This window comes from Bicyclus anynana, chromosome 19 (genome assembly GCF_947172395.1).
Source record: "Bicyclus anynana chromosome 19, ilBicAnyn1.1, whole genome shotgun sequence".
NCBI lineage: Eukaryota > Metazoa > Arthropoda > Insecta > Lepidoptera > Nymphalidae > Bicyclus > Bicyclus anynana.
Genome location: NC_069101.1, coordinates 6,729,320 through 6,746,420, shown reverse-complemented (window position 1 = coordinate 6,746,420; position 17,101 = coordinate 6,729,320). Strand labels below are relative to the sequence as shown.

At 36.8% G+C, this 17,101-nt stretch overlaps 1 protein-coding gene across 1 annotated transcript in view; it reads right to left on the bottom strand.

The window, feature by feature from the left end:
* LOC112049095 (uncharacterized) overlaps window positions 1-17,101 on the bottom strand; it is a 90,314-nt gene that overhangs the window by 18,568 nt on the left and 54,645 nt on the right. The window contains exon 2 of the mRNA XM_052887352.1: window positions 7,492-7,610. Within this exon, the coding sequence (XP_052743312.1) occupies window positions 7,492-7,610 (119 nt within the window). The remainder of the gene's footprint in view (window positions 1-7,491; window positions 7,611-17,101) is intronic.

Below are 17,101 nucleotides of genomic sequence, written 5' to 3'. Positions count from 1 at the left end.
TTTTACAAGTGTTGTTAGTTATTTGGATTTGTCTTGCCTGGGAAGGATGGCTGCACTTTTCTCACGAATCACCCCTATGTTCTAAATGCCTGAACGTATGACCGCCATAAGTAGGCTAGTTAAATTAAATTAAGTAGGTTAGTTTAATTAAAGTTTTGACACTATTATAGATGTCAATCATCATTGTCAATCTATTTTAACGGCACACCACAGGATCCTGGGCCAGGCATTCCGCGGAATAGGAGAGGGGATCGGTATAGAGCTTAGATCGGGTTGGTGAGCACAGTTTATAGAGCTTAGGATCAGTTTGGCGAGTATAGTTGTCGGTCACATCCACAAACCGTGCGAAATGGACTATGAAATGGTTTTTAGGAATGTCCCAACATCCCGCTTCAAAACCTGACTTGGCGGTACGCGGCGTCTTGCTGAAATTTTCTTAAATGGCCTAATGTCGCCTCTCAAGTGGAACCCTTGACAAAAATCAACCTTAAAAGATATACTCATATGTAGTCGCGGATTTTTTTTTAAATTTCAACGTAGAACGATCCGCGTCAACCATGACTTTTGTGTGACTTTGAAAGTTTATGCAATGAGCGCGACGGAAGCTTTAAAAATGATTTCTTCCCCTTGTTATTCGATGGATGTTACGTACGAACGATACGATATACTATACAGCATAGCATATACTATACAGCAATTAGCTTTCCTTCGTACCTCGGACTAGCTATCACAAAAATAATTTACGAACTTAAGTTCTTAAGATTAATGTGTGCAACTCTTCAGCTTTATAGATGTTTAAAAATTAATAAGACCATGAGGGCTTTGGTGTGATGTTTTCTTTAGCCCTACCGTCGGAAGATTGTCGCAACAATGTATCAGTATAATTCGTACCTGCGAACTAGCGGTTAATTACGAACAGCACGTTCTACGCTGTGCATGATAAAGTGCTTCCTACAAACATTAAATTTTCTCTAAAATCCGTTTTTAGGTGTTAATAGCTTCCCGTGGTAAATTAACATCCGCTTTTTCTGTTATTTTCTTAATAAACATTGCAGGTATTTATTATTATAAGAATGGTTTTTTTTTTAAATACGCACAGACTTTACTTTTCCGAGAAATAATACGATTTAGGTGACGTCACGGACGCGATCGGGACGGCTGGGTGTCTACCGTTTTAATTATTAAATTAATGTAAATTTTACATATTAAACAATTTTAACGTAATACAAGTGTGAATGGTGGTTCAGTGAATTGGTGGAAGCGTTGTCCTGTACAAATCTGGCCGGGAAGAGTTGAAAAAGAGGAAAATATCTTCGAAAGCAGCACAGAATTTATAAAAAAAAAGAGGTCAGTTCAAATATAAAATTGAGTTGAACGTACCCGCATTTAACTGTTTCTGTTTAACACTACCTGTTGGCTACATTTTGAACTACGACGAACTCGTCGCAGCATATGTTTGGACGCGACAACGCGACACTCGCGAGCTAAGCGCCATCAAGATAGAACGCCATCTATCGGAGGACAAAGTCATCACCTAGCATCCGACGAATCGGCCCTCTATAGGAAGTCAAATACACCTCCTAGTATTAATCAATAGCAGTTTTCGATATGAACCATTGCGGAGGTTGTGGAAAATTTATGTCAACAATAGGTGCCGCTACATGTAGTCGCTGCGCTAAATTGTATCATAAGGCGTGCGTAGGACTTGGTGACAACGCGCAACTGAATGCGCAGTGGGACTGCCCGGAGTGCGTATCGAGGAGGCCGAAAGTCGGTAACGCTAATACTCCTGTTAAGATGACAGATAGGCCTCCCGTGCAGGCGAATATCCTAAAAAATACACCTACGACGACCACATCGAAAGTATACTGTGAAATGGAAAACGTTGACGACACTCAGTCATTAGACTTGAGCGTCGAAATACGCCTCTTCCGCGAAGAACTACAAAACCTAAGTAAGGAGATCAAGGAGTTTCGTGCTGACCTGTGCGACATACGGGGTGCTATTACAACGTGCAACCAAAGAATGGATGACTTCAATTCTAGACTGGCGAATCTGGAGAAAGAAGTCAAAGTCTCATCCTGTAACAAATGCACGGAAACTACCAAGCTAGAAGAAACGATCTTACAGCTTAAAGCGGATATCGATGATCGGGACCAGGATCTCCTCCAGGGAGATATTGAAATTTCAAATCTTCCAGAAGTAAATGGGGAAAATCCTTGTCATACAGTTGCCTGTATAGCTACTAAACTTGGGATCGACCTTGAAGAGAGGGATATTGTATATGCGGAGAGAGTTGGCAGGAAGACCGAATCCGACGGGGAAGGCCGGGGTCGCCGACTTGTGGTGCGGCTGTCGCGACCGAAACTGCGGGATGATTTCCTGCGTAACGCCCGAACGCGACGTGGCATCACAACTGAGGGACTGGGTTTGGACCCTCCTTCTAGACGGTTCTACGTAAATGAAAGGCTAACTAAAAAAAATAAAAGCCTGTTTTATTTGGTTCGGGAAAAAGCCAAACAAGCGCGTTGGAGATACACCTGGACTAAGAAAGGAAAAATATACGCGCGTCAGGGAGAGGGGAAACCGGCGCATCAAATCAAATCAGAAAGCGATTTAATACGGGTTTTTGGCGATTTTTCAGTTGGGGTGAAGGAAAGTTACTAGAATGTGTATATTTACATATTTTATTGTCTCTGTTCTTACTTGCTTTGAACTCTCTATACATTTGCATAGTCAACAGTAGCAGTTATTATTTTAATTATTACTTTAATTGTTCAATTATTTCAATTAGAATATACACATTTCTTGATGAATTTTATATGTTACACGAATGTTTACAAAAAATATGTAAAGTAAATATTTTTGTTGTACTTAGAAATTTTGCTTTGAAAGTTTTATTTATATCCGTAACGTATTTATTACAAATTAACCATGTGAATATCAGTGTAATAATATTTAATTTACTGTTAGTAATATATATTGTAATGTATTGCTCCATTAATTTGAATGAGAACTGTCTGTCGAAAGTGGTAAGCTTAAATTACAAAAGATGTAAAGGTTATTTTATAAAATTACTTATATTAAAATTAAAAAAATGGAAATATGTAATTAACGTTAGACTGTTGTTTAATCACGTGAAAAATTCATCTTGCTGTTTGAAACTATTTAAAATAATAATGGCATGCTATATTATGATATCTAAGCATTGTGTTCATTACTATATAAAATCTTGCGCGTTTTCTTATAAAATTATACGTAAAGGTTTTCAAAATACTTATGATGTGATTTTAAAATGGGTTGCCATGACGCATACACGCAATGCCTATTCCTTTTTTTTATTATCATATATTTTATACTTTATTTGTGTACCTTTACTTAACATTAGTTTATTTACATACGAGTACATGGTATCGAATTGTATCACAAGTTTGAACATTAGTGATACAGTTCAAGTATTGTATCATTATTGCACCACTATGTGGTTTTATTTTAATATGTACTTGAAATATATTTTAAATATAATAGGAACATTTTATTATAATATTTTATTATACATTGGTTTAATTATATATATTGTTAATTATTTGTGTAATATTACATTCCAAATTATCTTAATTTTCATTTTTATTTTTCAAAAATGATAAATAAAAATAAAGCATTGTTAGTAGGTCTCCTTAATGCTGGATCTCTGGGTACAGCACACGATGAATTTATTGCAGCTATGCGTTTGTACTCAGTCGACATTATGGCAATCAATGAGACCTGGTTGCGAAATGGAGAGGAGGGGCGAGCTCCTGTAGTCCCAGGGTACAAGTTGAGGCACATCCCACGCCCAGCAAGCATTCGCTTACGTGGGGGTGGAGTGGGTTTCTACATACGTCGCGGAATAACAGCGAAAACTATACATCACCCTGAAAACCCCAACGTCGAACAAATGTGGCTTGCTTATCATTCTGGAGGGGCTAATCTAGCTATAGGGACAGCATACAAACCCCCTTGGCTGGACACGGATATTTTTCTTGATGCAATTGCTACGTCGGTAAGCTCTTTTTCTTTATATGACCATATTCTGATTGTCGGCGATTTTAATATTAATTTGTTAGATAGAGAAGATTCTAAAAGTAAAAAATTTCAAGACTTCCTTTTGTATATGAATCTTTCACAACACATAAAAAATCCTACACATTTTACAGATCACAGCAGTACTTTAATAGATCTCGTTTGTTCTGATGTAGGTGTATCTCAAATTGATATTAACTTAATTCCTGAACTGGGGAGACACGCTTTTATAAAATTCCAAGTCAATATTCCAAAGAAAAAAATTGCCCCAAAAATTATAACTTATAGACCCTTAAAAGATATAGATTCCGATATTTTTACAGAACACCTCAAGTCCTTTGATTGGTCAGGGATAGTTGCCCTGCAAGATGTAGACAGTATGGTCGCTGCTCTCAATGCCTACATTCTTATACTTTTCGACGTACATGCCCCACTAAAAACACTTCGCATTAAAGAACAACGCTCACCGTGGATCACACCAACCATTATTGAAATGATGAAAACTCGAAACGTGGCACATACTAAATACTTGGATTTAAAATCGCGAAATATGTTAGGTAATCACAATTTTGCAGCTGACTTGGAACGCCAAAAGCAATACTATAAAGATCTTAAACACATTGTCATATCTGCACTACACAGTGAAAAAGCTGCCTTTCATAATCAATATATAAATAAATACATTAATAACCCAAAGATTCTGTGGAAAAACATAAAAACTTATGTTCTTGCAGGCATAAACTCTAAAGATTTTGAGGTCGCTGAAGTTTTTAGAGACCCTAATCTTATTAATGACCACTTTCTAAACATACCCACTGGAAGCGATGTACCGGAGTCTCTGCTACTAAACTACCAGCATAATCACTCTGATCTAATTTTTGAATTGAAACCAGTTACAGAAAGTGAAGTCTTTAAACATATTAAATCCATAAAAACAAATGCTGTGGGAGTTGATGGCATTTCTTTAGATATGGTTTTGTTAACGCTGCCGGTCACGCTTAGTATTATAACTGAAATTGTCAATCATTCCATTAAAACTAGTACTTTTCCGCAAATATGGAAAAATGCTGTGGTCAAACCGTTGCCAAAAAAACAGAATGTACTTGAATTAAAGGATTTAAGACCGATTAGCATACTTCCTTGTCTCTCTAAAATACTTGAAAAAGTTGTTTGTAATCAACTGTCTCAATACCTTGAAAGTAACAATATTCTTCCAAACAAGCAATCCGGTTTTAGAAAGTTTCGAAGTACTACCACCGCTCTTATTGATGTGGTTGATAATATGTTAGCATCACAAGACAAAGGTGAAGTAACGGTGTTAACTTTGTTAGATTTTTCTCGAGCATTTGATACAATTAATATTTCGTTATTATTAGCAAAACTTTCATTTTACGGGTTCTCGACAAAATCCATCAGTTGGTTTGCAAGCTATCTGTCTCAGCGTACTCAGTACGTTGAATTGCGCGATTCCACGGGATGGATAGCTACCTCAGAATCTAAACTTTTGTCTCGAGGAGTCCCACAAGGCTCTATCTTAGGTCTGCAATATGCTGAGTGGTGACCCTTTTAGGATCACATCATGCAAGTTGCAATGTATTTTAATTTATTGTTTTTTTTTTCTCTCTTTTCTTTGTATGATGTGTATTCTAAATAAACTTTTCTTTCTTTCTTTCTTTCTTTCTTTCTTTCTTATTTACGGTCATGTAAACTAACATTAAATTTTCTGTAAAATCTGTTTTTAGACGTTAATAGCTTCCCGTGGTAAATTAATTTTTTAATAAACATAAATGGATTACAGGTATTTATTATTATAAGAATGGTATATTATTTTAATTACGCAAATAATTTTTACTTTTCCGAGAAATAAGACGATTTACGGTCATGTAAACTAACATTAAATTTTCTCTAAAATCCGTTTTTAGGTGTTAATAGCTTCCCGTGGTAAATTAACATCCGCTATTTGTGCTATTTTTAACCGACTTCCAAAAAGGAGGAGGTTCTACGTTCGGCTGTATGTATGTTTTTTTTTTTTTTTTTTTTTTTTTTTTTATGTATGTCCAGCGATAATTCCGTCAATTATGGGCCGATTTTGAAAATTCTTTTTTTGTTTTGAAGGGTTTACTTCCAGGGTGGTCCCATTTTTTTCATGTCAGGATCTGATGATGGCATCCTGGAGAAATTGAGGGGAACTTTCGAAAGTTGTAGAGACGGCTAGTGCATTTGTTAGTGTTTCCATAAGGTATTTTAAACTACTACAACTTTATGAAGGTTTAGAGTTGGTCTGATGATGGAGCCGAAACACAGACGATGGAACTCGTCAACAATTTACAGCAGTCACCTTTTGTTTGGGCTTGATTAATTTGTATTGATGAGTACTTTCCACCTATATGGGTTGTGACTGTATTAAGGGTCTGGTGATGAAGACGAGGGACAGTGAAGAGAACTCCTCGACGGTTCACAGAAGCTACCTCGTGTTTGGACTTGATAAATTTGTGTTGATGAGAACTTTCCACCTAGATGGATTGTGACTGTATTAAGGGTCTGATGATGAAGACGAGGGACTGTGAAGAGAACTCCTCGACGGTTCACAGTAGCTACCTTGTGTTTGGACTTGATAAATTTGTATTGATGAGAACTTTCCACCTAGATGGATTGTGACTGTATTAAGGGTTTGGTGATGAAGACGAAGCACAGTGAAGAGAACTCCTCGACGGCTCACAGTAGCTACCTTGTGTTTGGACTTGATAATTTTGTATTGATAAGAACTTCCCACTTAGATAAGTTGTGACTGTACACACGCAGTAGGTATGCTAACACTAAAAATAAAAAAATAAAAATTTTAATAAAAAAAATTCAACCGACTTCCAAGTCAAAAAATAACTTTAACTAAAAAGCAAAAAATAACATCCTACCTATGTGCTACCTTCTGATCAGTTTGAAGGCGGTGCCAAGCTCGTGTTTTAATTAAAGCTGTTTCTGAAAGAACCACAGAAATGTTGTAGTTAAAACGTGTTTAATTAAAACATCACTGGCTTGGCACCGCCTTCAAACTGATCAGAAGGTAGCACATAGGTAGGATGTTATTTTTTGCTTTTTAGTTAAAGTTATTTTTTGACTTGGAAGTCGGTTGAATTTTTTTTATTAAAATTTTTATATTATAAGCCATTTAATGACTTGTAAGTATTTATTATTATAAGAATGGTATTTGTTTGTTAATTATGCAAAGAATTTTTAATTTTCCGAGACGATTTGTGGCCGTGTAAAACTCTAAATAAAAAATTATCAAAGTTGCTAACAAAACATGCAAACTTTTAAAAGGGCAGATGTAATTATATAATTATCATACGTTAGAAAATGATGTAAAATACATCATTAATTATTCATAAATATATCTCAATATCAACCAAAAAAAATACAATAGTGATGTACCTTCTAGTGCCGGCCACTTCTACGACTCTGCACCTTGAGCGCCGCCACCAGCAGGGCTGCAGCGTCCAGTACGACGAGGATGCACTCCGTGCCCAGCCCTCCTCTGGGAATAGGAGTACCTGGATACAAATACACATTTGAGAGAGATTACGAAGGGTTCCATTTTCAGTTTTATACAATTAGTAACGGGCAATGGAGCGAGCTATGCTTGGTATATCTCCGCGTGATCGATTCAGAAATGTGAAGATCTTTAGAAGAACCCAAAGTATCGACATCGATTAACCAGGCGAGGTACATGGTTAGAAGAATTGATGGATGTTTAAGTTCCAACTCCCAAGGTAATAGGGACCGCACTGGACGCAGTGTTGGCCAACCCTTCACTTGGTGAAACGAAGACATTGAGGGCGTAACATTGAGTCTTTGGACGCATGCCGTTCAAGGCTCTGGTGTTTAAAAGTGCTTACAATAGGCATATGTCCAGCAGTGGACGTCCATCGGTTGAACTCGTTTTCATAATGAGTAACTTACTTATATTATGAACTTAGTACTTTGTTGACTAAGTTCGTATGGGGAAGCTAACGCCACGACAATATTTTTGGCTACGCAATATCGCTGCTTCGGTTTAAAGGTGATCTCGGTCGGTCGATTTATAGACGCTAAATACCAATGCTGTGATAGCCCAGTGGATATGACGTCTGTCTCCGATTCGAGGGTGTGGGTTTGAATCCGCACCTCCAACTTTTTAGTTGTGTGCATTTTAAGAAATTAAATTTCACGTGACTTAAACGGTGAAATCGTGAAGAAACCTGCATTCTTATTTATCTGCGTGTGTGAAGTGTGCCAATCCCGATTAGGTCAGCGTGGTGGACTATTGGCCTAACCCTTCTCATTCTGAGAGGAGACTCGAGCTCAGCAGTGAGTCGAATATGGGTTGGTAATGATGATGATGATGAAACACCAATGTGATAAGTAGGCCAGAGTCATCGCTTAGAAGTATGAATTACTAGCGTGCCTTGTGAAGTGCTGCTCTGTTATAAGCCATGGTTTTGATTTCAATATCAGCGTATATGAAGAATATGTTAAAAACACCACTATTATTACTATACGATAAAAACAGTTTCATCACATTGGTAATGAGGGTTCAATATAATTCGAAAGGTAAGCTTTTTGTAAACTTGTTCTACAGTTAAAGTTGTTAACGTTTCGCAATTATAAAACAAAACGAGCTCGAGTTACATTGAAATAAATAAACATTCCTTACAATCGCTAACGAAGAAACTCAGTTCTGTCTTTCATCGTGCCCTTAGGCGAAGACTTCATGAAACATTGGGAGTGAATTTGCTAAATTAGAAAACTTTACCGGGTTTTCGGTACTTTCGACGGCGGGTTGAAAAATAGCTTTTTGACTAAAACTAATATAAGCGACCGGAAACAAAACAGCGGAGTTGTAACGAAGTTGTTTCGAGCGCTCGAGTTTACAACCGCCGGCTATGGAGGTTGTAATACGTTCGCCGTACGTTCGGGGCAAAGTATTCTCGCAGAGTCAGCGATAACGTATACTCGAAGCATATTGGCTGGTAAGACTTACGCCCGATTGCCTCTCGACATTCCGTTCTCATTTTCTTCGCCGCGACTCTGCCAATATTTTTTTTTCTCGTGAAGAGTTTTCCTGCTTTCGACAATATTGCGACGATCTCAAAGAGGCGCACTCGTGAGGGCTGAAATCGGTTTCACGTTGAGTGAGCACACTAATGATTGGGTTCCGGACACGGGAGCGCGGGGACAATGCCCGCGGAACCCCGACCGACCCTTTGACGACTGACTATTGTTTAATGGTTTTAAAAGCGTTTCTATGTTACGGAGTTTCAAATGCAATACGAAACTTTTTCACGGTAAGCCTGTGTGACAGACGCGAGTGTAAATGCTATAGGTGTGAGTATTCATATTTTATCAACTGATAATGATTTCTTTTTTCAATTTCTGAATGAAAGGTACTGTTGTAGTTATTTTCAAGGTGAGGCAATATCTTTAATTAAATAAGTTTTTTTTCTAAGCTATCTCGACAGAAGGATGCTCCAATCCCTAACCAATTACGAAATATTTAAAACATTGTTTTAATATGATTTCGACATTTGCTATACGGTTTTATTATTTATATAAGCATTATTTGATTAAAAGTCATACTTGAAAAAACACAGTCATTTTAGATTACTTATTAATTCACAGATCCCATAAACTTGTGTGGATACATGCAATTTATTACGTAGGAACTTACTTGAAAAACGATTATAATAAATGAACATCTCAAAAGCCCACTTCACATCAATAAATAATGTACATAAAGGTAACATATAGGCTTTACACCTTTATGTTACCTTTATAGACGTTAGTTTGTCACAGATATATAATTAAGTATAATATTGTCATTTACGTAAAGATTAATTATTTTAATAATCTTCCTTCACAGCAGTTCAACTATGTATTCAAACCAGTTATATGACCTTGAGAGAAGTATTTGCCAAGGTTTTTCTCTTAAATAGGATACTGGACGTGGACAGTAACTTATAAACGCCTTAATTATTATGTAGGTATGGTATAGAGAGAGACTGAAGAATATGGAAAAAGTTGCTTTAATTAATAAAGTACAGTTAAGTGGCTGACCATCCAAGCCGTTCTTGCAACTTTCCGGTAATTTTGAGTAGGTATAAAGCAAATGAATTATCGGTTATAGAGGACGCTTTTGAGGTATTTGACCTAAAAGAGCTGAGCTGAGAATTTAGTCATCATCATCATCATCATTATCAGTCGATGGAACCGTGGATCTCCGTCGGACTCCAGTGGATTAGGCATAGGCCTCTTGCGTGGACTTCCAAACACAACGGTCTCGAGCCGCCAGCATCCAGCGGTTCCCTGCAACCCACTTGATGTGCTGGGGGGTCGACCAATACTGCGCTTTCTGTTGCGGGGTCGCCATTCCAGCACCTTGGGACCCATGTCCATCGGTTCTTCGAACTATGTGGCCTGCCCATTGCCACTTAAGCTTCTAAGAATTGTTGTATTGAAAAACTAGCGGCTTTTTACGTGTAAAATTCAGTTTTTCTCAAATAGCCTCTAAATTATGTTGCTCACTAATATCCTCTATTTCCCATTAAAATCCGTGCAGCCGCAACAAAAATTATAATTCCGGATAAACAGACTTTTTTGAATGAGTTTTGGTTTCTTGTAAATAGCTGTAAGCACTTGATGTATCATAGTTATTTTTAAAAGCACAGACAGGCACTTCTATTTATTTATATGTATTAATATATTGATGTATTTCTATAATTATAGAACGATTGCTTTTCAATTTTAATTCAATTTTAATTATTCAGTAGAGACACTATATTCTTTTCTTTTACTTTAACTAGCTGACGCCGCGCGGTTTCACCCGTGTGGTTCCCGTTCCCGTAGGAATACAGAGATAACATATAGCCTATAGCCTTCCTCGATGAATAGGCTATCTAAAACTGAAAGAATTTTTCAAATAGGGCCAGTAGTTCCTGAGATTAGCGCGTTCAACCAAACAAACTCTTCAGATTTATAATATTAGTATAGATGTCTAAGAATACAATAAGCAACTTATGCTAACTTATCCTAACAACTATGCAAATCATGCCCACGTGGAATGGTGGCAAGAATTGGTTGATACTTTGCGCAAAAAATGTGCTAGCCCTTCTGTCAGGAGGCAACTAGCTTCGGTGACTTGATTTACAGAAAAATATTCGCTGTAAATAACTTATGCTTAGAAGATATTTTTAATGAGATAAAAACCGATATTTCAGCACAAATAAATCTCGGTGTAAGCACGTCATTCAGAGCAGACAGACCACTCGAATGGCGTTTAAAATTCAAAAACCCTTGCGGCGGCGCGTAGAGGAGACACTTTTTCACGGACCCATTGCTGTCACAGCTGAGTGAGAGACCAATTAAAAGGCGTTCTTGTAAACACTCAATCAATTAATTGCTCACCAATGTTATTGACATGAACTGACGAACAATCATTTTTATTTATTCATGACATTTTCAACGATGTTATTTGATTTATCTATGAGTACCATTTACAACAAAACTGGAAGTATTATACTTTTTTTAAAAGCTAAGTATTAATTCGTGGATCGCTGATCATGTGCATTTTAAGAAATTAAATATCACGTGTCTCAAACGGTGAAGGAAAAATATCGTGAGATATCTGAGAATTTTCTTAATTCTCTGGGTGTGTGAAGTCTGCCAATCCGTAATGGGCTAGCATGGTGAACTTAATCGTCCACCTCTAAAACCCTAATGTTAACTTAGCCCCTCTCATTCTGAGAGGAGAATCGTGCTCAGCAGTGAGCCGAATAGGGAGTTGTTAATGATGATGATGAACCATGTAGTCGTTGCTTGCTTTTTAAGTGATAAAAAAAATTATCGAAAAAATACATTTATTTAATTAAGTAGGTAGTTACATACAATTAATTAATGCATTTATTATTCTACAAAATTAATAAATTAAGCCTAATCACAGTGACACAAACCACAATTGGTTTTACTGTGCACTGGTTATTGTTACATAATACAATATTTAAGAAAAAAAAAATTAACAAACAAAAAGAGAAGAAAAATAACGAACAATCTTTAGCGGGTAGTTAAACAAATATCATAATTATAGTGTAAGTAGCCTCTGCGACGCTACATAGGCTATTTACCGTGTCACTACTTAGTATGGCATACATTAGAACTGCAAACATCTGGTAGTTAGCTGATCTATACTAATTGCTTATTGGCTCGCCCGTGATGGATCGGGAAGGTCAGACGAGGCAGTTTATTGGACCTAATGCTGTGCACTGTAGGAAGTTAGGAATTGATCAATCAATATGTTGTACGGGGTTATTGCGCAATGAACTTACTAATTACATTGATTAACTAGGCGTGTACTCGTAAGTCGCAATTAATCCAGTCAAGAGAAAATAACAAATCAAAAGAATATTTTTCCAATGACAAATGATTGCATTGTTGTTATGTGCAAAAAGGAGATTGTGCTATTCCAGAAGTTTTATCTTCACAGAACAAAGAACGCTAAAGCTAACTCTTTAGCAGTAGAAGGAACACAGGGGCGGGCCCCCGTATCCTCATATATGAGGAAGTACGCTAATGTTAGTATTATAAGAAAATATCCTTTAATAACGGTTACATAGAGTAAACTTTAATTAGTACTATAGAACTAGTGCCTTGCTCTTAACAAGCTAATTACTAATTGAAGTGTACTCTATATGAACTGTAATAAAGTTTTTCCTTTTAATATAAATTCAATTTTCTCAAAAAACGTAAATCACCCGTGAAAAAATTTTTTCAGGAAATCAGCTTTAGATCAGTGTCAATAAAAATAATGTGTAATTAATTGTAAAGAAATTACTCTTAATTCAGGAACTTAATTTACTTTTTTTCAGACACTGATGAATGTTTCAGTCATAATTTCCAATTATGTAAGAAATTTGTTAGTGTGCTACATTTTTCACGCCTTCGGGGTACGGAGTTTTCAAAACTAAAAATGATAGAAATGATTTCCAGTGTATTCATGATTCCGTCATTCTAGTGCCAAATTTCATCTAAATCCATGATATTTCAATTTCATCACATCAACCATCTGAAGTTATCAATTGTGCAATACCTGCTTATGCGTTTGTTAAATGGTTAGCCTCCGATTAGGAAGTGTTGAGTTCGAGTCCTGCTTTTCTTTCATACTATAAATGGAAAAGCCCAGACGTGGATTATTGGTAGTGGTTTAATAATAATTCGTTGCGACGACTTTCCCATATTTTCCAAACACAAACTTTTACTTTCATTCATAATGAATGCCGGAGCTTAATGCAATTGACCCTCTAGCGTAGGGGACTGGAATACTTATGCATGTTTCAGACGTGCCTATAGACTAATCCTTTCCAAGTACGCGTGTAAAGTGAGGAAAGCTTACAACGGATAGTCACTTGCTACTTTTGGGAAGAACAAGATGTAAATAAATTTGCAGTGCGCAATACAAAAAATTTCAGTGAAAAAACAATGAGTAAAATTCGTATTCCATGGTCATTTATTTTAAAAATACAAAGAACAATATTCACATGCCACGTGCCGCCAAATTAGTTTTAGTACATATCTATTCTGTGGGTAGGATTATTAAAGGCAATGGTTTGTGATCATGCAGCCTGTTCATTCTTACTGTGAACATATTGCGAAATACGCCAAATTATTCGTCGTCAAAAGACAAATTAATCGTACCAAAACATAAACACACAGTGACTCTCGGTTTTCTCGATATTCGCAGATTTTTTTAACTCTATCTTCTTCTTCTTAGGGTGTCTCTCCGACTAGCGAAGGTTGGCAGTCAGTTTCTTGAACTCGTCTCTATCCTTCGCGAGGCGAAATAATTGTGCGGCGCTCGCGATCCCGGTCCACTCTCTGATGTTTCTCAGCCAAGACTTCTTCCTGCGACCTACGCCTCTTCGACCAGCAAACATTCCCAACAAGATGAGCTGTAGAAGCTCGTATCTCTCGTGTCGTAGCACGTGCCCTAGATACGCGACTTTTCTCGTCTTGACGGTCTGCAAAAGTTCACGCTTCTGATTGACTCTGTCACTTTGTGTAACTTTATCACCTATACATTGTTAGTTAACAAATGCAATGTTTTAGCATAAGCAACTAGGCGACCCAACATAAGAGTACGGAGTAGGTACAAAACACAACATAAAATGCGACGCAAATTAAAACCCCGCGCACGGAGCTCCGCAATAAATTAACGCTGAAGAGTTTTCAGCAACAGTTATTTTTCATTTGATTGCGGACGCGAATCATCCGCCAGATAGTCACGTCCAGGTGCTCGACTCTCCACTCTTGGCGCGAGTCACTGCCGTGAAGGGTAAACTCACTGGAAATGACTTCCGACGTACTATTTTCACGTAATCGGTGACATATATAAAAAATGAATAAATTAAAACTATAAATCACTAAAAATAAAGATCTATATAGAAAAATTAAATTACTGTACAAAATATGAAACATTGCAGCATAAATTAATGTCGATTTTAACGGGCGTTTCCATAGGCAACAAGTTCACTTGAGTTAAATACCTTTAACATTTTATACCTATGTATTAGCTAACTTTTTATTATTTAAACTATTAATAAAAAGTTGAAAGAATATTTTTTGGTCTAATATAATAATAAATTAGATAAATAAAACTCATAAAGGTATAGTAGTACGTTTTAAAGCACCATTCTGATGTTGGCGAGCATCCAAGCTTTGTTACTTATATCAATATTTTCTATTATTTAGAACTTTGAGTCTTCCTATTAATATAGCAGATTATTACGTAAATAAATAGTTGGACTTGAAAAACATTTTTTAAGTTCCTGTGACTTTTTGTTAGCCTATAATGCACATCACGCTATTTATTAAACCGCAAATAAAAGTTTTAAAATTATTCCATCTTAGACTGCATCATCATTTTCATTTCATCACCACCAGGTGAAATTGTAGTAAAAGGCTAACTTGTAAAGAAAAAAAGATTGTGCTGGAATGTAGATATACGAGTATCTTACAACCATACTTTATTTTAAAATCTTTTAAAGTGGATTCCAAATACACGAGTATTTTCCACTTTGCATGTCACTTCTAGTGTGACAGCAGTAATTCCCAGTCAAGTGCAGTTTGGAGGCCCGAGCGGCGGTAATTGGATTATGGATTTCGTCTGGACGAGGTACGACGTGCGGATTACTACTGCCTAAGGGATTCCCGGTGTCACGATTCACCGACACTTACCTACTTCATTTAAATGTTATAAAGCGAACTTTGGCAAATGCAAATCTTTTGTTTTCGTCGTACAATGTTTTCAATCGGTTCTATAGAATATTAAAGTAAAGGTAGAGTGCAAACTTTGGTGTATGATTTTATTTGAATTACTTTTGCATGTATAACTGTAGCTCCAAAATCTATGAAATGAAATGAAAATGTAATGTTTTATCAAGTTTACGTAACTGTATCAGAAGGACCCGCTCAGTATCTATATATATGTATATATATATATATATATATATATATAATATATATATACCTATTATACTCGTAAAACAAAGTCATCCACCATGTCTGTCTGTTTGTTGTTTTGTGATAAACTATCCATTTAATTCATTTAAAAAAATAATCACGTACAAAGAAGGTTTACATTAAATTTTCTTGCAGACATAGTCGCGGGCTACCGCTAATGTTCACATATTTTGTAAACTTTGAATGAACGCTACAAGTCATTATCAGCTCTTTTAATTTCAACCTAAATAAAAAAAATTGCATAGCATAACATAACTACGATGACGAGCTATGCTTGGAGTTTCTCTGTGTGATCGAATGAGGAATGAGGAGATCCGCAGACGAACCAAAGTCACTGATATAGCTAAACGAGTCGCGAAGCTGAAGCCGATGGACGTTGGGGTCGCAAGGTGCTGGAAAGGCAACCCCGTACCGGAAAGCGCAGTGTTGGTAGACCCCCCACTAGGTGGACCGAGGATATCAAGCAGGTTGCAGACTTTGAATAAACGCTACAAGTCATCGGTCTCTTTTATCTGCTGGATGCTGGATGTTCTAGACCGTTGTGCCCATGTCCAGCAGTGGACGTCTATCGGCTGATAAGGAGAAAGGAGGTACATAACTACTAGTACATAAACTAGACTAGAACTATGTTCGCATATTTATAATATCACTTTGGAAAAAAAATAACTATAGTACTACTACCAAAAACTCCGAGATTAAGTTAAAGACTATATAAACAGAGAGCCGGGGAGAGGTCCCTTTCATGATTTCATACAGCCTCCTTTTCCCCATGGAGTATAATATACGGGAGTGTCCACTTCAATCCCACACGTCCTCAGAGGAGGGCGATTTGCGACGGCTTATCACACTTTTATATCGAAATATTGTTTGTTCGATTACGATAAGTTTACTCAGGCTGTGACGCTTGTAAAAATTGATTTATGGCACTGACGCGCGTGATGCGAATGGAGTATGTGCGAGATTAGTTTTGTAAGTAAGTGTAAGTCGTACGTATTATATGGTTTGTTTAGGATGTTATTTTTAGAAAGTAATGGATACAATCGTTTGTAGCTTACTAGTGAAGCTTACGAACTAGAGAAACTTATGAAGAAGTAGCTTACGGAGTGATAGTTGCAATATCTCGTCGATATCGACAGTCTCACCACTACGATTACGTATTTTAAAATGCAAGCATAGTTAAAGGCGTGTGTTACATTGTTCGTTATCGTTATCAACCCATATTCGGCTCACTGCTGAGCTCGAATCTCCTCTCAGAATGAGAGCGGTTTGGCCAATAGTCCACCACGCTGGCCCAATGCGGATTGGCAGACTGCACACACGCGGAGAATTAAGAAAATTCTCTGGTATGCAGGTTTCCTCACGATGTTTTGTCTGGGCTGTCACGGCTCTCTGTGTGTTACATGGATAGTCGGAATTATTTGAATTATTTATAAACACATAAAAAGTTTTTTTTTTGTTAAAAAAATAGTTATGCATTTCGGCTCCTATAAGTGTA